This window comes from Erythrolamprus reginae, chromosome 10 (assembly GCF_031021105.1).
Source record: "Erythrolamprus reginae isolate rEryReg1 chromosome 10, rEryReg1.hap1, whole genome shotgun sequence".
Classification (NCBI taxonomy): domain Eukaryota; kingdom Metazoa; phylum Chordata; class Lepidosauria; order Squamata; family Dipsadidae; genus Erythrolamprus; species Erythrolamprus reginae.
Genome location: NC_091959.1, coordinates 11,654,541 through 11,678,651, shown reverse-complemented (window position 1 = coordinate 11,678,651; position 24,111 = coordinate 11,654,541). Strand labels below are relative to the sequence as shown.

Genomic DNA, 24,111 nt, shown 5'->3' with positions numbered 1-24,111 from the left:
TTACCTGACTCAGTAGTGTCAAACCCTAACCCCCAACATTTTTCCCTTAGACTATCCACGATTGACCTCTCCAGGTTCCTTAGAGGTCAGTAAGGGGCGTGCATAAGTGCACCAGTGTGCCTTCCGTCCCCTGCCCAATTGTCTCTCCTTATCTCATTTATCTTTTCTTCCTTTCAAATATGTTCACCTATACTTTTATATCTTTTCTTCTATTCTTTTCTTTACTTATATTACTAAATATCTATCCTCTTCAATGTGTATTATGTATTGGATTAGATAGATAGATAGATAGATAGATAGATAGATAGATAGATAGATAGATAGATAGATAGATAGATAGATAGATAGATAGACAGACAAACAAACAAACAAACAAACAAACAAATAAATAAACGGCTCATGTGCCAGCAGATATGGCTCTGCATGCCACCTGTGGCACCCATGCCATAGGTGTAAAATAAAGAGAAGAGCCCTATATAAGCCAACTGAGCCCTTGAAAAGAAAAAGGCAAGCACAAGCCAAATAAATAAGTTAATCTATTTCCATAACCAATTACTGCCAATGCTAGTAGTAACAATATTGGGCTAAGGAACAGTTAAAATCTAACTGTGGGGTCGTTGGTGCTCTCTGAGCTTAGTTGTTTTTTTTTTTGCAAACGTTTCGTTAACCAGACTAGGTAATATCATCAGTGGTGTTTCTGTACTGTGTACTGAAAAAAAAAAATCATTACTTGTTCTGGCGGGCTCTCCCAAAAATTCACAGGTACAAATTTCAGACACACACACGTTTGAAAATTCAAAACAATGTTCTTTATAATGAAAATTCACTTAACCTAAGCCCTCTTTTGGTATAGCAAAGAGCACTCGTCTCCAAACAAACTGGTAATTTGTACAAGTCCCTTATCAGTTCTGTGATACTTAGCTTGCAGCTGTGAGGCAATTCAAAGTCCTTCTTTCACAAAGTGAAACACACTTTGCTCTGGTTTAGTTTCAAAGCAGGGAAAAATCAGCACACAAAAAGTCAAAGTCAGCAAAGCAGGCACGAAACACAACGATCAGATAATCCTCCACAATGGCCAAACCCACAGGCTGCTATTTATAGCAGCCTCACTAATGACCACAGCCCCACCCAACCACAGGTGGCCTCATTTTCTTTGATAATAATCTCTCAGTTGTCGCTGCCTATGCATCGCTCCCCACATGCGTGGCTGTATCATTAACTCTTGTTCTGAATCCAAGGAGGAGCTAGATAATTGATCTCCTTCTGAGCTGTCTGCCACACTCTCCTCCTCCCTGTCACTCATGTCTTCTTGGTCAGAGGAGCCTTCATCAGCAGATTCCACCGGGGGCACAACAGGCCTGCAGCATGTGGATGTCTCCCCCACATCCACAGTCCTTGGGGCAGGAGCTGGGCCAGAGCTAACCACAACATTACTTTAAAATACTTCCTAGTAGAAAATGCATAGATCTGGAGGTTTATTTTGGCTGGACCATAACTCAATAGAAAGGCAACTGTCAATAGAAAAGCATCCGCTGTCCGTCCTCTAGGCTCCGAGTCACTGGAAATGCCTCTCTTGTAATGTTGCTGATCCATAGGAATATTTGTAAACTGATTTCATCCACCCGTGCATTCAAGAAAGCAGAATTATTATTATTTTTAAATCAATAATAATAATCTGCCACAGGAACAGCGGTTCACATTTGTTAGGAAGCAAATATTCTTCTAAAATTGCATTATTGTTATCAACAAGACAAAGACGTATTAATTTGAAGCGTTTAACTTTCTGCAGCTGAAACTGAGTATTATACGAGCGACCAAGTTCTCTCTATGGAAAAAAAAGAAAAAAAAAATGGACCAGACACAGTCTGGAAAAATCCATCTCAGTACTTCCAAATGGGTGTTATTCGCATTAACTTCTCACCTCTTTGTGGACAATTCACAACACAATGAAATAATGACTTCGAAAACAGGAAGAAAGGAAAGAACCATTTTAAAAAAACAGAAAATTCTTTGGCTTTCAGCTGGTTAGATGTTGAATCAGCCAAATGGGAAGAAGGCCAAAGTTTCTGCAATATTGAGCCCAATACGAGCGGTTTGATGAGGTTATGGTTTTTAGGGAATCTTGGCTTTATTATAATGTAACTTTACGATTTCTAGGTTTCACGGGATGGCGCAGTGGATAAAATGCAGTGTTGCAGGATAACTCTACCCCACAGTCTAGAGCAGTGTTTCCTAACCTTGGCAACTTGAAGATATTTGGACTTCAACTCCCAGAATTCCCCAGCCAGCATTTGCTGGCTGGGGAATTCTGGGAGTTGAAGTCCAAGTATCTTCAATTTGCTAAGGTTGGGAAACAATGTTCTAGAGCAGTGATGGAAAACCTTTTTTTCCTTGGGGGCCGAAAATGTAGTTGTGTGCACACGGGTGCATGCACGAGTGCCCACAACCATAATTAATGCCTGGAGAGGGCGAAAACAGCTTCTCCCACCCACCACCCAACCTCCAGAGGCTCTCTGGTGGTTGGAAATGGCCTGTTTCCTAACTTCTGGTGGGCCCAGTAGGCTCGTGTTTCATCCTCCCCAGGCTCCAAAGTTTTCCCTGGACCTAGGGGTGGATAAAATGCCCTCTCACGTCCCTCTCAAGCCCTCCCAGAGCGTTTGTGCGAGCCAAAAATCAACTGGCCGGCACACACATGCACATTGGAGCTGAGCTAGGGCAACAGAGTGGCTGTGGGTTTTGCCTCCCAAGGACAATTCCGTCTGTCCGTCCATTATCCTGGGGGGGGAATCACTGAACCCCTCAGAGAGGGTCCGCAACTTGGGCGTCCTCCTCGATCCACAGCTCACATTAGAGAACCATCTTTCAGCTGTGACGAGGGGGGCGTTTGCCCAGGTTCACCTGGTGCACCAGTTGCGGCCCTATTTGGACCGGAAATCACTGCTCACAGTCACTCATGCCCTCATCACCTCGAGGCTCGACTACTGTAATGCTCTCTACATGGGGCTACCTTTGAAGAGTGTTTGGAAACTTCAGATCGTGCAGAATGCAGCTGCAAAAGCAATCATGGGCTTCCCTAAATATGCCCATGTCACACCAACACTCCATAGTCTGCATTGGTTGCCGATCAATTTCCGGTCACAATTCAAAGTGTTGGTTATGACCTATAAAGCCCTTCATGGCATTGGACCAGAATATCTCCGGGACCGCCTTCTGCCGCACAAATCTCAGTGACCAGTTAGGTCCCACAGAGTTGGCATTCTCCGGGTTCCGTCGACTAAACAATGTCACTTGGCGGGACCCAGGGGAAGAGCCTTCTCTGTGGTGACCCCGACCCTCTGGAACCAACTCCCCCCAGAGATCAGAATTGCCCCCACCTTCCTAGCCTTTCGCAAGCTCCTTAAAACCCACCTCTGTCATCAGACATGGGGGAACTGAGATATGCCCTTCCCCCTAGGCCTTTACAATTTATGCATGGTATGTTTGTGTGTATGTTTGGTTTTTTAAATTAGGGTTTTTAAAATTACAGTATTTTAAATATTAGATTTGTTATATTTTGTTTCACGATTGCTGTTAGCCGCCCTGAGTCTGCAGAGAGGTGCGGCATACAAATCTAATAAATAAATTAAATAAATAAACGGTTCGCGTGCCAGCAGATATGGCTCCATGTGCCACCTGCCATAGGTTCGCCATCACTGGTCTAGAGTTTGATTCTGACAGGCTCAAGGTTGACTCAGCCGGCCATCCTTCAGTGGTCAGTAAAATGAGGCTGTAGATTGTTAGAGGCAATAAGCTCAATCTGTAAACCTCTTAGGGAGTGCAGCCAATGTCTGGTTGTTGTTGTTTTTTAAATATAGTTGAAACAATAAACTTACACAGTCATGGAGGAGACCAGACCACCATTAGAGATGAACAATTATGTAGATCAGAGTCATTGTAAATGTTCAGCTGGTAAAAACCTTGCAGAATGATATATGTCGTGGCAGCAAAAAAAAACCAATCGACCAGAATTTTGGCACCCTAGAGTTCAGTGCAATAATATTATGAGCCAATAGAAATTGACCATCTCGATGGCAAATCCCAACAGTTAACAGGTAGCAACAGTCTTGTAATAACAACCTTAAGGGCATTTTGAACGTTATTTTACAATTCAGTTGGGTTAACTTACATTCCATGCATTTGGAAACATTAGCTAGCTGGACATATTCTAGAAACCGTATTTCTCTAAAGATCATTTTGCAATATAGTTATATTATTCTTTCTGGCAACACTGAACATAAATCAAATACAGCTTTTCAGGGTCTATCGACCTAGGGTGGGTTCTGGTTTTCTTCACTGCTGTTTTGCTCAGTGATGTGCTGCACACACATGTGCAGTGCTAAAACAAAGCTTCTGCGCATGCGCAGAACCAAAACCCCAGGTTGGCAGGCCTGGATCGCTGCCAGTTCTAGCAACCCAGGCCACCAGGTTACTACCAGTTCTATAAAACCAGTCTGAACCAGCAGGAACCCACCACTGGTATCAATGCTTTTCTACAATTTGTGTTTTGCACTAATAAAGAGTCTCTCTAACTCATCACCTGTATCTAAATATCCACTGTCAAGCACTCTGAACATCATGAAGCTTCCCCTACATCCAGAACATCCTTGCATAGCAACCTGTCATCTTGAAATCGACAGGAATATACAAGAGGCCATGTTTTAAATATTCCCCATACTTAACTAGACTTGGAGCCACGGAGAGAGCATTCATTCATTCATTCATTCATTCATTCATTCATTCATTCATTCATTCATTCATTGGATTTGTATGCCACCCCTCTCCGTAGACTCAGGGCTAACAACAGTAATAAAAACAGCATATAAACAATCCAATATTAAAACAGTTTAAAACCCATATTATAAAACCAAACATACAGACAGACATACCATGCATAAAATTGTAAAGGCCTAGGGGGAAAGAGTATCTCAGTTCCCCCATGCCTGGCGGCAGAGGTGGGTTTTAAGGGGTTTACAAAAGGCAAGGAGGGTGGGGGCAATTCTAATCTCTGGGGGGAGTTGGTTCCAGAGGGTCGGGGCCACCACAGAGAAGGCTCTTCCCCTGGGTCCTGCCAAGCGACATTGTTTAGTTGACGGGACCCGGAGAAGACCCACTCTGTGAGACCTAACTGGTCGCTGGGATTCGTGCGGCAGAAGGTGGTCCCTGAGATAATCTGGTCCGGTGCCATGAAGGGCTTTATAGGTCATTTGAATTGTGACCGGAAACTGATCGGCAACCAATGCAGACTGCGGAGTGTTGGTGTAACATGGGCATGTAACATATGAGAGCATCACCATGGATCCACATGTAAGCAAGTGTCTTATTTTCTCTTTCCTTGCTAGTCTCTATAACCTTCTTAGGTGTCAGGTGTTGTTCTGTCTCAGTGCCAAATCCCCAATAATCAGATGCACACAAATTGTATAACTAATAAAAGGATTTATAAAAGTCCAGGGGGAAAAAGCACCTTTGGGACAACCACAAACTTGAATGACTGAGAATCTCTACAGATCTAAGTATTGCCCACAAGATCATATGCTGCAACGTCCTGCCTGTCGGCGACTACTTCAGCTTCAACCATGACAACACAAGAGCGCACAACAGATTTAAACTTAATATTAACCGCTCCAAACTTGACTGTAAAAAATATGACTTCAGTAACCGAGTTGTCGAAGCGTGGAACTCATTACCGGACTCCATAGTGTCATCCCCAAACCCCCAACACTTTACCCTTAGATTATCTACGGTTGACCTATCCAGATTCCGAAGAGGTCAGTAAGGGGCGAGTACAAGTGCACTAGAGTGCCTTCCGTCCCCTGTCCTATTGCTCTCCTATATCTCCTATACCTTTCTTCTATTCCTATATCTCTTCTATTCTTTCATTGATATGTTCTATTACTTTATCTTCTTTTCTATTATTTCTTACTATGAGTATCTCCTCTATAACCTTCATCATGCATTTTACTATGTGTATATAGATATATACCCACTAAAACCCTCATTGTGTATTGGACAAAATAAATAAATAAAACAATTAACTGTTCAGACAGAAATCTGGTTGCTGGTTTTGTCAATTCCTTATGTGGACCTTATGGTGTGTATTTCAAAACCCGTTCACTGCTCAGGGTCAGTGTTCCCTCTAATTTTTTTTTGGGGGGGGGGAAGTATAGTGTCTGAGCGGCAGTCCCTTTGGGACTGGGCGGCACAGAAATAATAAACAAACAAACAAACAAATAAAAAACCCACCCTGTTTTGCCTCAGAGAATTTCAAAATAAAATACTGTACTGTGTGTCTATAACAGTGAGCTCATAATAGGGCAACTCTATCAATATCAAAATGCCACTTAAATAGTTGAGCTAGTTTCAAACTAGATTTTGATTTTCTTTCTCTCTTCCTTACTCCCATTATTTTTCTTTCTCTTTTCCTTCCTCTCTTTTTTCTATCTGTTTCTCTCTCTTCCTCTCTTCCTCTCTCTCTCCTTCCCTCTCACTCTTTCCCTCTCGGCCTCTGGGCAGGTTTGAAAAACTCTGACTTGATGATGATTTTTAAGTGAGCGATTGCTCACTGCTCAGCTTAGAGGGAACTATGCTCAGGGTCTTCCGCTATTGATATTGGCCTTGCAAATGCCTTAAATAAATAAGCAGTTTTATCGTGGCAACCTATTCCCGCTTAGTTAGGGTTTGAGGAAACTTTAAAAAGGGGAAAAACAATTCTACAATATAAAAACGCATTTGATACTCAGTCGCTTCTAAAGCAGGATTGAGCTCTCAGCTTCCCTCCTTACTACCCCATGTAAATTCTGCCAAAAAAGGGGGGAGGGGTAACAGCTGTTTAGCCCACGAGAATATTAATTAGAAAGCTACCATTAGTCATAAAGGAAAAGCAGAGATTTGTGTAAGCTTTGCGGTTACATTGTCAATGCGCAAGTATGTCAAAGATAATGCTAAATATTTTACAGAAGAGTCTGCTTGACGAATTTATAACTTTTAGGAGGAAAAGTAGAGAGGTTTGGTATCTAACCTTCCTCTCTTTGCTTCTGTGCCGTTTTGCACAAGACTACACAACTACAAGTCCCTAGGGAGTTGGGTGGCATAGAAAAAGAAAGAAAGAAAGAAAGAAAGAAAGAAAGAAAGAAAGAAAGAAAGAAAGAAAGAAAGAAAGGGGGGACAAATAAAGAAAGAAAGAAAGAAAGAAAGAAAAAAGAAAGAAAGAAAAAAAGAAAGAAAGAAAGGGGAGACAAATAAAGAAAGAAAGAAAGAAGAAAGAAAGAAAGAAAGAAGGGGAGAAAGAAAGAAAGAAAGAAGAAAGAAAGAGGAAGGAAAGAAAGAAGGAAGGAAGGAAGGAAGGAAGGAAGGAAGGAAGGAAAGGAGGGGAGAAATACAAGTCAGTCAAGTTAAAAATGTGATAATTTCTTCTTCATGTTTGTCCTGCTGACTAAAACACTAGGGTACGATGAAGAACTCACATAAAAGTTTGTACAAAGAATAGTTAAGCAACTATCTTATGTGGGAAATTGTAGATTCCTTTTGAAAGAGGAAGGAATGCATGACCCATAATTCCCAGCATAATTCTTCCATCCTTGCCTTTTGAGACAAGAAGCTGAAGAATCTTCTGGGAGGAGAAACGAAACATCTTCAGAGAAAAATCAGAGCTGAAGAAGCTTCTTGGATAAGAAGCAGAATGTCTTCCAAAAAAACCAAGAAACTCTAGTTGCCACTTGAAAAAGCACCTTTCACATCCACAACCTGCATAACTGGGAATCTCCGTAAACAATTTACTTTTTTTATTAACCCAGATACAATTTACATTTTTGTTCTTTCTGATATTTTTTAAAAAATACATTTTTGAGAATCCTAGGCATATTGTCCCGAGTCGGTGCTGCAAACCATCTCCCTAGTCCTTGCCCAGTGCTTTGACCATGATGCGGTCTTATTTTTATTTATTTTATTTATTTGACTTGTATGCCCTCCATTCCCGAAGGACTCAGGGCGGCTCCCAACAATAAAGCTATAAAACAGTATAAAATCAATTTATAACATTCTAGAAAAAGTGCAAAGAAGAGCGACAAAAAGGATTAGGGGACTGGAGGCTAAAACATATCAAGAACGGTTGCAGGAACTGGGCATGGCTAGTTTAATGAAAAGAAGGACCGGGGGGACATGATAGCAGTCTTCCAGTATCTCAGGGATTGCCACAAAGAAGAGGGAGTCAAACTATTCTCCAAAGCACCTGAGGGTAAGACAAGGAGCAATGGGTGGAAACTAAACAAGGAGAGAAGTAACTTAGAACTAAGGAGAAATTTCCTGACAGTCAGAACCGTTGATCAATGGAACAGCTTGCCTCCAGAAGTTGTGAATGCTCCAACACTGGAAGTTTTTAAGAAGATGTTGGCAAACTCTTTGTCTGAAGTAGTGTAGGATTTCTTGCCTAAACAGGGGGTTGGACTAGAAGACCTCCAAGGTCCCTTCCAACTCTGTTGTTATTGCTGTTGTTGCTGCTATTATTATTATTATTATTATTATTATTATTATTATTATTATTATTATTAACATTAATAACAACATAAAACCCATTAACTCTAATTCATACAATCATTGCATCTCACACATACCAATCAAAACTTCTTTTGGCCGGGGTTAAAAAAATGACACGGCCCCCAGGCCTGCCGGCAAAGCCAGGTTTTCAAGGCTTTCCAAAAAGCCAGTAGGGTGGGGGGGAGTAGGAACGTCAGGTGTTGATTGTTTCCAAAGAACCGGGGCTGCCACTGAGAAGGCTCTTCCCTGCAGGACCTCCAGCCGACACTGCTTAGTCGACGGGACCCAGAGAAGGCCAACCCTCATGTGATCCACGAGCACCGTTCTCACTTACCTGCAGACCGACACAGAGGGTGAGGGCAGCAGTCCAGAGGACCTTCCAAAGACGTCCGGAGGTGTTGTCCTTGGCCATCTTCTCCAGACCTTTAAAAGAGCAGAAAAGGACTTTTTTTGGGGGAGCTTGGAATGTGAAAGTTCTCAAATGCCCCGCCTGCCAGAAACTGAATGACTAAAGCAAACTGGATAATCGGTCCAAACCAATCCCTGGAAACAGTAAAGCCTAAACAGCGGAGGTTTGTCCTGGACAGGAATACAACAGCCTCACCAAGGAAGAAAACACGTCCAGGCACAAAAGAAAGAGGGACTGTCAATTAGGGCAGGAATAAACGGGCCTTTTTCCCCCCTCTTTGCTCCTTCCGATCAAGGCAGAGGAGCCCTTCGGCCGTCTCCTCATCCCCTTCCAGCCAAAAAAACTGAAATCGAACCTGCTCCGCTATTTCAACACTTCTTCTTTTTTTCTTTCCTTTTTTTTTTTTTTGCCTCCCTTCCCAACAAAAGAGGCGAAGGCCAGAACTGCCTTTGCCAAAACATCTAAGCCATTCGTTGGAAAAAACAACAGCTCTCGCTAGCTTTTGCAGAAAGGAGGGGAAGCGCACCACCATGGATTGTTTGGCGGATTAGAAATAGAGAATCCTTCGCTGTTGTTGGTTTTGCTTTTTTGCTTTTTTTGGTCTAAAGGGCAATAGTGAAATTGCCTTTCTTGCCGTGCCAAAGCAAATTCTTTTGTTAAAAGCTGCAGAGAGAGTTACGCACAGGAGAGGCACCGACTGCTGGCTTTACTCTCCCTTTTCTATGAAAAAAAAGCATTTCCTCCACCCAAAACCTAATTGGCAAGGCGTTTCTGATTTTAGCCAAACCGACTGGCAAGGCTCCATCTTCATAATGTTACCGGGGTACGGGCAGGGGGGCTGTTTTTACAGGGTTGCTCAAAAGATGAAGATACCCCGGGCAGCGCCAGCCTCTATCAAGTTCTCTCTTGTGCCGTCTTCTCTTCCATCCACGCGCCCGGCGTGGCTGCCTGTCTTTGTCGTGGCCACACTCCAAACATAGTTCCCTCTAAGCTGAGCAGTGAGCAATCGCTCACTTAAAAATCATCATCAACTCAGAGTTTTCCAAACCTGCCCAGAAGCCGAGAGGGAAAGAGTGAGAGGGAAGGAGAGAGAGAGAGGAAGAGAGAGAAACAGATAAAAAAAAGAGAGGAAGGAAAAGAGAAAGAAAAAGAATGGGAGTAAGGAAGAGAGAAAGAAAATCAAAATCTAGTTTGAAACTAGCTCAACTATTTAAGTGGCATTTTGATATTGATAGAGTTGCCCTATTATGAGCTCACTGTTATAGACACACAGTACAGTATTTTATTTTGAAATTCTCTGAGGCAAAACAGGGTGGGTTTTTTATTTGTTTGTTTGTTTGTTTGTTTACTTATTTACTTATTTATTTATTTAATATTTTTGTGCCGCCCAGTCCCGAAGGGACTGCCGCTCAGACACTATACTTTTCCGCCCCCCCCCCAAAAAAAAAAAAATTAGAGGGAACACTGACTCCAAAAGGTGCTTGAATGACGGAGAGGCTAAACTGTGCTTTTTGAAGCGCCACGGCCAAAGAGCCACTGAGAATTTAAAACGCCTAACTTCAGGGATTTGAAACTGCCTGCAAAAAATTGGGGGTGAACTTGGTTCCCAGAGACTTGACTCCTTTACAAAATACACAGGGAATCCTCGGCTTACCAGGGTTAAAAATTACGATGGTACACCAAAAAAGGGGACTTATGAGTGTTTTTCACACCTACAACTTTTGCATCATCTCCCTGGTCACGCGTATCAAAATTCAGATTCTTGGTCACAAAACAAGGTAGCTTTGGCTCAGTTTTACAGCTGTCATTTTCCTATTTATCTGATCTGTTTATTTATGTGATGTTATTTAGCTGATCTGATCTAAATGTAGTTTGTAAAATCATACGCCAAAATATACTTCCTGTCAATGACTACTTCGCCTTCAACCGCAGCAATGCACGAGCAGGTAATAGATTCAAACTAAATGTAAACCGCTACAAACTCAACTGCAGAAAATACAACTTCAGCAACAGAATGGTCAATGCCTGGAATGCACTAACTGACTCTGTGGTTTCTTCCCCAAACCCCAAAAACTTTAATCTTAGACTGTCTACAGTCGATCTCACCCTGTTTCTAAGAGGTCTGGAAGGGGCGTGCATAAGCGCATGAGCATACCTAATGTCCCTGTACTACTGTCATATTGTCTTCTTATATGGTTAGTTTTTACTTATGTTATGTTTATACAAGTTATACAAACTATTACTATCCTATACATGTTTGACAAACAAACAAACAAATTTACAGTCTTACTGATAACCATTGTAGTCCTGTCATATTGTGGTCCTGCCGCATGAATCCCAGCGACTGGTTAGGCTCCACAGCAGCGGTCCCCAAACTACGGCCCGCAGACCACATGCGGCCCGCTGAGGCCATTTATCTGGCCCGTCGGTCTTTTCCAAGGCCGCACTGGAGAAGCAGTGAGAACGTCCCCCTCAATCTCATCTCACCCGAGGTAAAGTAAGGCTTGCTGAAAGCTGAGCTGGGCACAACACACACACATACACGCGCACACCCACCTCCTCCTCCTCCTCTTTGAGTTGCTAGCTCCCGTTTTCTGAATGGGGATTGAATGGGAGTCCGGGGTCGGAGGGTGGAGGCTTGTCGGGTGAGCCCTCTGTGGGGAGAGAAGAGGGAGGGTGAAAGAGGGAAAAGAGAGAGAGAGAAGTGGAGAGAAAGAAAGAAAAGGGAAAGAGAATGGAAAAAGAGCAAGGGAAAGAGAAGTGGAGAGGAAGGAAGGAGGGAGGGAAGGGAAGGAAGGGGTAGAAAGAGAGAGAAAGGGAGGGAGGAAGAGAGATAGCAAACGAGAGAGTGAGAAAGAGACAGAGAGAGCAAGAGACAGAAAGAAAGCAAGAGAGAAAGAGAGAGAGAAAGAGAGAGAGAGAAAGAAAGAGAGAGAAAGAGAGTGAGAGACACGAAGAAATAAGGTATGAGCAGTGTGCATAGGAATCTGTTCATAGTTTTTTTTATAGTCCAGCCCTCCAACCGTCCGAGGAACAGTGAACTGGCCCCCTGTGTAAAAAGTTTGGGGAGCCCTGCTCCATAGAGTCCGCCTTCTACAGGTCCCGTCAACTAGACAACGTTGTCTGGTGGGACCTAGGGGAAGAGCCTCCAGCCCTCTGGAATCAGCTCCTCTCAGAAATTCATACTGCCTCCACCCTCATCGCTTTTCATAAGAGTCTGAAGACTCATTTATGCTGCCAGGCCTTGGGTCATTAGACAATGCCCCCTGGCCAACGAATGTATTGTGAGCTTGCTGACTGAATGTGTATGAGAGCATTTTAATTGGTTTTTCAGGGTTTGTTTTTATTATTAACTTAATTAATTGGATTTGGATGTACTGTACACTGTTCCTTATAAGTTGTAAGCCGCCCCGAGTCCTCGGAGAGGGGCGGCATATAAATCCGATTAATAAATAAATTAAATAATTCATAAATAATATTGCTGGGAATTTTAGGAGGTTGGAATCCAACATAATTTTATTCCAAAAGTCAGCAGGCAGAAGCAGGCAAGCATATTTGTGCTTTCTCTTTCTACACCTAAACACACAAGGTGTCAGTGTGGCCTGAGGCCTGCCTGGCTTATTTACCAGTATATGACTAAGTTGTGCAACCTTCTGAATTCAGTTCAAAGATGCATTTCAGGATCAATGGGCTGCTGTAATTTAGGGACACAGAGGTGATGCAAAACGAAAACGGCACTGAAAAGATCATATGCTGCAACGTTCTACCTGTCAATGACTACTTCAGCTTCAACCGGAACAACACAAGAGCCTGCAACAGATTCAAACTTAATATTAACCGCTCCAAAATTGACTGTAAAAAATATGAATTCAGCAACCGAGTTGTCGAAGCGTGGAACTCATTACCTGACTCAGTAGTGTCAACCCCTAACCCCCAACATTTTCCCCTTAGACTATCCACGATTAACCTCTCCAGGTTCCTTAGAGGTCAGTAAGGGGCGTGCATAAGTGCACCAGTGTGCCTTCCGTCCCCTGTCCAATTGTCTCTCCTTATCTCATTTATCTTTTCTTCCTTTCAGATATGTTCACCTATAGTTTTATATCTTTTCTTCTATTCTTTTCTTTACTTATATTACTACATATCTATTCTCTTCAATGTGTATTATGTATTGGACTAAATAAATGATAGATAGATAGATAGATAGATAGATAGATAGATAGATAGATAGATAGATAGATAGATAGATAGATAGATATGGATGGATAGACAGACAGACAGACAGGCAGACAGACAGACAGATAGAAAGATATGGATAGATAGATAGATAGATAGATAGATAGGTAGGTAGGTAGGTAGGTAGGTAGGTAGGTAGGTAGGTAGGCAGATAGGTAGGTAGGTAGGTAGGTAGGTAGGGATGGATGGAGATAGATAGATAGATAGGTAGGTAGGTAGGTAGGCAGGTAGGTAGGTAGGTAGGGATGGATGGAGATAGATAGATAGATAGATAGATAGATAGATAGATAGATAGATAGATAGATAGATAGATAGATAGATAGATAGATAGATAGGTCCCTTGCGATTGTTTTTCGCACACTTTGAACTGTTGTAGCATCCCCGTGGTCAGGTGATCAAAATTCACAACCCTGGCAACCAGTTCAAATTTATGATGGTTGTGATCCCCCCTTTTAGGATCTTCTCATGAGCAAAGTCAACGGGGAAGCCAGGTTCACTTAAACCAGGGGTCTCCAACCTTGAGAACTTTAAGCCTGAAGGACTTCAACTCCCAGAATTCTGTGAGTTGAAGTCCCCCAGGCTTAAAGTTCCCAAAGTTGGAGACCCCTGACTTAAACAACCTATTTCACTTAAACTATTATGCTTTATTCTTTATGAATGCATTAGAATGTATATAGTCTAACTCAGTGTTTCCCAACCTTGGCAACTTGGAGATATCTGGACTTCAACTCCCAGAATTCCCCAGCCAGCATTCGCTGGCTGGGGAATTCTGGGAGTTGAAGTCCAAATGTCTTCAAGGTTGGGAAACACTGGTCTAACTGAATACATAGAATAGAATAGAATAGAATAGAATAGAATAGAATAGAATTTTATTGGCCAAGTGTGATTGGACACACAAGGAATTTGTCTTGGTGCATATGCTCTCAACGTACATAACATAAAATATACATTTGTCAAGAATCATGTGGTACAACACTTAATGATTGTCATAGGGGTCAAATAAGCAATGAAGAAGCAATATTAATAAAAATCTTAGGATATACGCAACAAGTTATAGTCATACAGTCAACATGGGAGGAAATGGGTGAAAGGAATGATGAGAAAAACTAGTAGAATAGAAGTGCAGATTTAGTAGAAAGTCTGACAGTGTTGAGGGAATTAGTGCGATGAATTGTAATTTCAAAACGTAATAGATACAGATTATGATCTGTCTAAGAATATATATGAAAAACTTTTCTTTTTTAAAAAAAATCAAAAAAAATAAAATAAATAAACAACCTTGTTATTAATTTAACAACAACAGTGATTCACTTAACCAGGACTTCTATGACAAGAGGGGAGATTGTAACCCCTACTTCATGTTAAATGGTTGTTTGTCAGTTTGTCAATTTTTATGGAAAATCAATAAAGTTTATTTTAAAAAAAGGAAAGGGTGCAAAATGGGGCAAAACTCAGTTTAACAACTGTCTTGCTTAGCCACAGAAATTTGGGCCTCAGGTGTGGTCAAATTTACCTCACAAAATTCAGAGGAGCCCGCATCTAATATAGGCCTCACACCTGACTCCCCCGAAAATTCACGACATATTTACAGTTTTCTTAGAAAAAACATGAAAATAGTTTGCTATGGACTTGCTCTGGAAGTTCCCCCCCCCCCTTCCCTGTTCAGCTCTGGATATATTTCTCTCAACCAAATTTAAACTAGGCCCAACCCTGTTTGGTTTCTCAGCTCAACCCAGATCAAGCAGTCAGAAGTTCAAAGCCGCTATCGCCTGGATCAATATCAAGTAACCACGATCAAGACAGAAGGGCTTAATAAGAAAGACTTTTTCCTCCTCCGCTGTCCTCTTTTTTTAATAAGATTTAATACTTTCCCTGCAGATAAAGCCTTCTTTAACTCAATCTGTATCGTCTGGACTCTGGAGGACAGAAGGAAAAGGGGGGACATGATCGAAACATTTAAATATATTAAAGGGTTAAATAAGGTCCAGGAGGGAAGTGTTTTTAATAGGAAAGTGAACACAAGAACAAGGGGACACAATCTGAATAGGTTGGGGGAAAGTTCAAAAGCAACGTGAGAAAATATTGTTTCACTGAAAGAGTAGTAGATCCTTGGAACAAACTTCCAGCAGACATGGTTGGTAACTCCACAGTAACTGAATTTAAACATGCCTGGGATAAACATATATCCATTGTACGATAAAATACAGGAAATAGTATAAGGGCAGACTAGATGGACCATGAGGTCTTTTTCTGCCGTCAGTCTTCTATGTTTCTATGTTTCTTCCGAAATATCTTCCCTCACACCGCTTAAACCCCTGAACATTAGAGGGGGTAAGTTTTAAATCAAAGCCAGTCAGACATGGTATCAAATCTGTCTTTGGCTATGGAAGCCAATTATTCGCTCAAGCTATATTAATATTAATAACAACAACAACAACAGAGTTGGAAGAGACCTTGTAGGTCTTCTAGTCCAACCCCCTGCTTAGGCAGGAAACCCTACACTACTTCAGACAGATGGTTATCCAAAATTTGCTTTAAAACTTCCAGTGTTGGGGCATTCACAACTTCTGGAGGCAACTTGTTCCACTGATCAACCGTTCTGACTGTCAGGAAATTTCTCCTTAGTTCTAAGTTGCTTCTTTTATTGTTTAGTTTCCACCCATTGCTCTTTGTCTTACCCTCAGGTGCTTTGGAGAATAGGTTGACTCCTTCTTTGTGATATTGGAACATTGCCATCATGTCTCCCCTGGTCCTTCTTTGCATTAAGCTAGCCATGCCCAGTTCTTGCAACCGTTCTTCATATGTTTTACCCTCCAGTCTCCTAATCATCTTTGTCGCTCTTCTCTGCACTTTTTCTAGAGTCTCAATATCCTTTGTGCATCGTGGTGACACCACGATATGTAAAAAATATCTTACAGGATTGTTGCGAAGAGCAAAAAGAGAGAACAACATCCTGGTTGTAGGAGGACAACAGAGTTACTCTTGAAGAAAGAATGCAGCAAAAAAAACATCACCTTAGTCTGAAAAGCTTTTGAAGATTCTTGTTTTTATATCCTATAAAAATGCACTTCCAGAAGTTCTCATCATAGAAACATAGAAACATAGAAGTCTGACGGCAGAAAAGGACCTCATGATCCATCTAGTCTGCCCTTATACTATTTTCTGTATTTTATCTTAGGATGGATATATGTTTATCCCAGGCATGTTTAAATTCAGTTACTGTGGATTTATCTACCATGTCTGCTGGAAGTTTGTTCCAAGGATCTACTACTCTTTCAGTAAAATAATATTTTCTCATGTTGCTTTTTATCTTTCCCCCAACTAACTTCAGATTGTGTCCCCTTGTTCTTGTGTTCACTTTCCTATTAAAAACACTTCCCTCCTGGACCTTATTTAACCCTTTAATATATTTAAATGTTTCGATCATGTCCCCCCTTTTCCTTCTGTCCTCCAGACTATACAGATTGAGTTCATTAAGTCTTTCCTGATATGTTTTATGCTTAAGACCTTCCACCATTCTTGTAGCCCGTCTTTGGACCCGTTCAATTTTGTCAATATCTTCTTGTAGGTGAGATCTCCAGAACTGGACACAGTATTCCAAATGGGGTCTCACCAGCGCTCTATATAACGGGATCATTATCTCCCTCTTCCTGCTTGTTATACCTCTAGCTATGTTTGTTTCTTATCCAGGCCTACCTTGAAAGGCTGACAATGAGTGGGTTTATGCAAACACAAAATAAGTCGATTGCACATTAAACCCAACCCATGTAGTTTGCAGTTCTGTGGTTGAGTTTACTCAACACACTTAACCAGATCTTTTAAAAAACCTACCACAAGCCATGCTTATTTCATTTTAATCTTGGCTGGGTTTTTTTAATGGCTTGGCAGGCTATAAGTACCAAGGCTCATATATTTAGTTTATCCATCAGTCTTTTTTTTTTTTTTTGCAAAGCCAAAAACAGTCAATCTTAACTGTACAAATTCCAATCCAGAACACCGATTCATATGTTGCATTGTGGAAACACAGCTCGTGTGCGCCACCTTGTGGAAAATAAGGGGAGCAAGCGAACGGTCCTCATTCCAGAGATATCAGTTGAAGGAAACGTTTAAGTCAAAAGTATGTGAATTAGATGTGATTAAAGAAACTGCCAAATTCATCCCACAGCCAATTTGGTTTGGTCAAGAGCCACATTGTAAGAATCACACTTTCAGACTTTTTTTTTAAGAAAAGTTTGTTTTTGCATTGAGATACTTACATGTATGTTACCCTAAACAGTGCTACGAAATTTGATTAATTTCCAAATAAGGGTTTCGAAATCAGGTCCAAGTAACGTTTAAGTCTGCAATGCCACTGGAACTTCATTCTCTGGTGTTTCTTCCATACAAAGTCTGCGTGTCACAGCAGGGATTAAGCCAACAAAGGTCACACTACTGACTTTGAAATGGGAGAGGATGCAAAAATGCCTGTGATGTAGGTTACCTAATGTTAGAAGGGCAGACAAGCCTATAGGGGATGACATTAAGCTCCTGCTGCCTTAGCCGCCTTTGGATAAAGCCACAATCCATCCATGGTTTGCAAACTGCCACCGTTGAGTTCGCCCAAACCTAGCAATCCACTTTACAAATGAGTCTAATAGTATAAGCACAGCCAGTCCCTTATGAATAGTCTGGGATCTTTTTGCTAAGTATATTTTATACTTTTGTACTTTTATATTTATATACTTTTGCTAAGTATATTTTGATCAGTTGTTCTTTTTTTTCAACCTGCCTATTCCAGGGGTTTAAGGCTGTTGTTGACTCCCTTTCATAGAAACATAGAAGATTGACAGCAGAACAAGACCTCATGGCCCATCTAGTCTGTCCTTATACTATTTCCTGTATTTTATCTTAGGATAGAGATATGTTTATCCCAGGCATGTTTAAATTCAGTCACTGTGGATTTGCCAACCACGTCTGCTGGAAGTGTGTTCCAAGCATCTGCTACTCTTTCAGTAAAATAGTATTTTCTCACGTTGCTTCTGATCTTTCCCCCAACTAACCTCAGATTGTACCCCCTTGTTCTTGTGTTCACTTTCCTCAATTTATTGCCATAACCGCCATGTGAAAAAGGTAAGTAATATTGTTGTGTTTTTCCCTCCCAACACACTAGACCAGGGGTCTCCAACCTTGGCCCCTTGAACGTCAATTCCCAGATTTCTGGGAGTTGAAGTCAAGTGGCCAAGGTTGGAGACTCCTGCCCTAGACTGATATGTGGGTGGCTAGCTGGCTACTCCACAGCTCAAGGCACTGTGTAAAAACCAAGCCATTGGTTTCCCTCCATTCATCAAGGATGAAAAGCAATTCCTAAAAACAGGAGTCTCCCAAATGCAGAAAAAACAATTGCTGCCAACCTGCCTTCCATTGAGCACCTGTATAACTTCAGGAGTCAAAAACAGGGCAGTGCATCCTGGACATAAACTGTTTCAACTCCTACCTACTGCACACCAAGACAACTAGACACAAGACAGGTTTTTTTCCCCCAAATGCCATCACTCTGCTAAACAAATAATTCACTCAACACTGTCAAACTATTTACTAAGTCTGCACTACTATTACTACTAGTATTTTCTCATCATTCCTATCATCCATTTCCACCCACTAATGACTGTATGACTGTAATTTATTGCTTGTAAGCTTAAGATTTTATTAATATTGATTGTTTCCTGATTGCTTATTTAACCCCTATAATCATTAAGTGTTGTACCTCTTGATTCTTGACAAACATATCTTTTTCTTTTATATACACTGAGAGTATATGCACCAAAGATTCCTTGTGTGTCCAATCACACTTGGCCAATAAAGAATTCTATTCTATTCTACTCCATTCCATTCCATTCTATCCCATTCTAGATAAATGTATCTTTTTCTTTTATGTAGACTGAGAGCATCTGCACCAAAGACAAATTCCTTGTGTGTGCAATCACACTTGGCCAATAAAGAATTCTATTCTATTCCAACGGGGGTTCCATGGCTAAAGTTAAAAAAAGCGCAGCCTGGTTCTTACCAGCCCTACCCCTCACCCCACTACTTCTTCAGACCTGGAGATAAGGGCGTTTTCCACATGCTCAGAGGCTACCTCACACCCACACAGAAGCTTAAGAGAGCCCTCAACCCTCTCAGGGAGGCGTCCACACCCACCTACCCACCCAAGGCGAAGGAAGGCGCCCCTCCTGTCTCGCCTCGCTGCGCCCCGTTCCTTCGGGGGGTCTCTGTCCGCCACTCACCTCCTCTCGTGGGGGGATTCCTTTCCTTCGGCGCCTCCTTAGCGGGAAGGGTCGGCAGAAACGGACGGCGAGAGTTCCTCCGGTCCAAGGCGAATCCCGGGACGTCGCCGCAAGCTTTCGAGAAGGGGAGCTGGCAAGGGAACAAGTGCCCGCCCTTTCCAAGCGAGCAGGCGGGACGGTTCAGGGCTCGCTCGCCCGGTCGGTCCGCCTGCCTTCCAGGCTGCAGCCCACCGCCCAATCCAGCCCAGGTCCCTGGGAAGTCAAGCCCACCTACCCCCCGCGCGGAGTGGGAGCCGCGCGCGTAAGGACACGCGTGGAAAGCGCGCGCTCTAGCCAATCTGGGCAAAGCCAGCGCGGGTAAAAGCCAACTCTCCTCCTCCCACGCCCCGCCACCAGCCTTCCCGGCCCTGGAATCCCCGGCTTCAGCCAAGCGGCTTGCTTGGGAATGCGGGGAAAGCGGGGAGGGGTTGCTGACACGCGGGGGAAGAACGTGGGAAGGCAGGGGAGGGAATTCCACTCGACGCGCCGCCCTGCGTCCCCTTTAAAGTCCCCAGCAACTTTCGCCAGACCAATTTATTTTATTTATTAGATTTCTATGCCGCCCTTCTCAAAGCGACTCAGGGCGGCATAGAAATCTAATTTAAAAAATAAATTGAATACAGCTCATCTGTCTGGAACCTGCACCACATTTTGGACATAAATACTACTCTAGAACAGTGTTTCCCAATCTTGGCAACTTGAAGATATCTGGACTTCAACTCCCAGAATTCCCCAGCCAGCATTTTCTGGCTGGAGTATTCTGGGAATTGAAGTCCAAATATCTTCAAGTTGCCAAGGTTGGGAAACACTGCTCTAGAAAATGTCCGGAGATACTTTACAGAACAGCTCTCCATTCCCGACAGAATATTCTACGCAACTAGATTTCCAATCCTAGGTTTAAAAAGCTTAGAACTACGTCGCCTTTCACCTAAGCACAGCCCATAAAATCATCTGCTACGACTACTTCCTGTCAATGACTACTTCAGCTTCAACCACAGCAACACACGAGCACACAACAGATGCAAACTTAAAGTAAACCGCTCTAAAAACTGGACTGCAGGAAATACGACTTTAATAACTGAGTGGTTGATGCATGGAACTCACTACCTGACTCTGCCGTATCATCACCTAACCCCCAAAACTTTACTCTGCTTGGACTATCCACTGTTGACCTCTCCCGATTCCTAAGAGGTCAGTAAAGGGCGCGCATAAGTGCACCAGCGTGCCTTCCGTCGTCTGTCCTTATGTTTCTCTCTTACTAGCATCATGTATATCAGTGATTTTCAACCTTTTTTGAGCTGCGGCACATTTTTTACATGTACAAAACCATGGGGCACATTGAGGGGGGTGGCTAAAAAAAGTTTGAACAAAAAAATTATCTCTTCCTTTCGCTCTATTTCTCCCTCCCTCTTTCTCTCCCTTCCTCTTTTTCTCTCTCTCTCCATCCCTCTTTCTTTCTCTCTTCCTTCTTTCCTCTTTTTTGCTCTATTTCTCTCTCCCTCCCTCCCTACCTCTATGTCTTTCTCTCTCCCACCTTCCCTCCCTCTCTTTCTCTCTCTCTTGCTTTCTTTCTTGCTCTCTCTTTCTTTCTTTCTTTCTCTCTCTCTTGCTTTCTCTCTCTTGCTTTCTTTCTCTCTTGTTTTCTTTCTCTCTCTCTTGTTTGCTTTCTCTCTCTCTTTCTCTCTCTCTCTCTCTTTCTTTCTTTCTCTCTCTCTTGTTTTCTTTCTCTCTCTGAGCTTCGCGGCACACCTGACCATGTCTCACGGCACACTAGTGTGCCACGGCACACTGGTTGAAAAACACTGATGTATATAAACACTGTAATATCTTTGTATAATACCAATATGTACTTGACAAAATAAATAAAGAATAAAACAAACAAACAAACAAACAAATAAATTAATAAATAAATAAAATAAAACCGGTTTCAATCTACCATGCTTCTATAAGGCTTCTAAGAGGTCAGTATGGGGTGGGCATAAGTTCACCAGCGTGCCTTCCATCCCCTGTCCTAATGTTTCTCTTTTACTAGTATCATGTATATAAATATTATAACTTTGTATATCTTTCCAAGCATCAACTACTCAGTTACTAAAGTCGTATTTCCTGCAGTCGAGTTTGGAGCGGTTTACATTGTTTGTATCTGTTGTGTGTTTGTGTGTTGTTGCGGTGGACGCTGAAGTAGTAGTAGTAATAGTAGTAGTAGTAGTAGTAGTAGTAGTAGTAGTAATAATAATGATAATAATGATAATAATAATAATAATAATAATTATTATTATTATTATTATTATTATTATTATTATTTATTAGATTTGTTTGCCGCCCCTCTCCGAAGACTCGGGCCGGCTCACAACAATGATAAAAAACAATATTATAGTGAACAAATCTAATATTAAAAGAAGTATATAAAACCTATCATATTTAAAACCAAACAACACCTACATACCAAACATAAAATATAAAAAAGCCTGGGGGAAAGGTGTCTCAACTCCCCCATGCCTGGCGGTATAGGTGAGTCTTGAGCAATTTACGAAAGACAAGGAGGGTGGGGGCAGTTCTAATCTCCAGGGGGAGTTGATTCCAGAGGGCCGGAGCCACCACAGAGAAGGCTCTTCCCCTGGGGCTCGCCAGACAACATTGTTTAGTCGACGGGACCCGGAGAAGGCCAACTCTGTGGGACCTTATCGGTCGCTGGGATTTGGGCGGTAGCAGGCGGTTCCGGAGTCGTTGACAGGAAGGACATGCTCGCAAATGATTTTACGGGCTATGCTTAGGTTGTGTTTAAGGCGACGTGTTTTTTTCTAAACCTTAACTTAGCTTCTAAGGAAAGCAACGGAGTTTCCAGAATCTGAAAAGGAGATTATGACGCGTCTCTTAGAAATGCCCCGTTGATTTTCAAAGCACGGTTGTCAACAGCTGTCGCTGTTGTTCCCTTTGGCACCGAGAGCTAAAAAGAAAAGAATGCCATAGAGCTACCATGCATCGCTCTTCAGGCTGCAGAATGCCTGCTCTTGCCCACCCACTCCTGGTCAGCAGTAAATCCGGCTCTTTAGCAGCCAGTTTAATGATTAAGTCCCGAGGCCGCGGTCCGCAACGGCCTGGACAAGGGAGATGCCCACGCCAAGCAAAGCCTGGCCTTTGAAGGCAGCAGGTGCAAAACGCCTGCCAGACCGCTGAAAATAATAGGGGAACGGAAGCATAATTATGCTCTTCCTTTCCAAAGGTTAAATTAAAAAAAAGAAGGAGGCAGCTGGTCTTTAAAAGCTAAATGCTGGTGGGCATTTTTCTTTTCTTTTAAGCAATGAGCAGGAAGTTATTGAGCAAGACAAAGGAAGGTGTATTACCCACTTGTGTCTTGAAAATTGCTGCACAAATATACCGATTATTTTCCAATTTATGGATATTCCAAAAGCTTGATGCTGGAGAGCTTGCCTTCCTACAAACTGGGCAGGATGATTGCTAAGCTGGATTCGTTATTCGCCATGATATTTTTTTGTTTTTAATTTAAAATTTAATTGATTTTTATGCCGCCCAATCCCAAAGGGACTCTCAAGGTGGCTTACAACAATAGAATAAAACAATAAGACAGTGGTACCTCTACTTACCAACTTAATTCGTTCCGCGACCAGGTTTTTAAGTAGAAAAGTTTGTAAGAAGAAGTAATTTTCCCCTTAGGAATCAATGTAAAAGCAAATAATGGGTGCAATTGGGGAAACCACAGGGAGGGTGGAGGCCCTGTTTCCTCCCAGGAGATTCCTAGAGAGGCCCCATGGAGGCTTCTCCCTGCCTTTTCCAGACCTATTTCCTCCCAGGAGATTCCTAGAGAGGCTCCGCGGAGGCTTTTCCCCACCTTTTCCAGCCCTGTTTCCTCCCAGGAGATTCCTAGAGAGGCCCCACGGAGGTTTCTCCCCACCTTTTCCAGCCCTGTTTCCTCCCAGGAGACTCCTAGAGAGGCCCCACGGAGGCTTCTCCCTGCCTTTTCCAGCCCTGTTTCCTCCCAGGAGATTCCTAGAGAGGCCCCACAGAGGCTTCTCCCCGCCTTTTCCAGCCCCGTTTCCTCTCAGGAGATTCCTAGAGAGGCTCCACAAAGGCTTCTCCCTGCCTTTTACGGCCCTGTTTCCACCCAGGAGATTCCGAGAGAGGCTCCACAAAGGCTTCTCCCCGCCTTTTCCGGCCCTGTTTCCTCCCAGGAGATTCCTAGAGAGGCTCCACAAAGGCTTCTCCCTGCCTTTTCTGGTTACAGTTTCGGAGAATCGGATTTGTAAGTGGAAAATGGCTCTTGAGAAGAGGCAAAAAAAATCTTGAACACCCGGTTCTTATCTAGAGAAGTTCGTAAGTAGAGGCGTTCGTAGGTAGAGGTACCGCTGTACATTAGATATCAACTTACTGAAATAAGGTGGGGGAATGGATTAAAAAAATTACAAAAGAAGAAGTGGAGAAAAAAACAGAATTATATTTATTGGGTATTTTTAATACGAAATTCAAAAAAGAAGTACGGCAAGGACAGTACAGTATATGTTCAACAGTGGAAATCCGATAGAATACCAGAAGAAGGGAAGGTAATTAAAAAGGTGAGGGATTGCGCAGAGATGGATATGC

General features: G+C 42.5%; 1 protein-coding gene across 1 annotated transcript in view; it reads right to left on the bottom strand.

The window, feature by feature from the left end:
• Positions 1-19,585, bottom strand: part of LOC139172808 (ADAMTS-like protein 3) — a 183,230-nt gene extending 163,645 nt beyond the window's left edge. Inside the window, exons 1-2 of the mRNA XM_070762031.1 lie at positions 19,474-19,585; positions 8,903-8,991 (exon numbers count right to left, since the gene is read on the bottom strand). Of these exons, the coding sequence (XP_070618132.1) occupies positions 8,903-8,980 (78 nt within the window). The 5' untranslated portion in view covers positions 8,981-8,991; positions 19,474-19,585. The remainder of the gene's footprint in view (positions 1-8,902; positions 8,992-19,473) is intronic.
• Between the last annotated feature and the right edge of the window lie 4,526 nt (positions 19,586-24,111).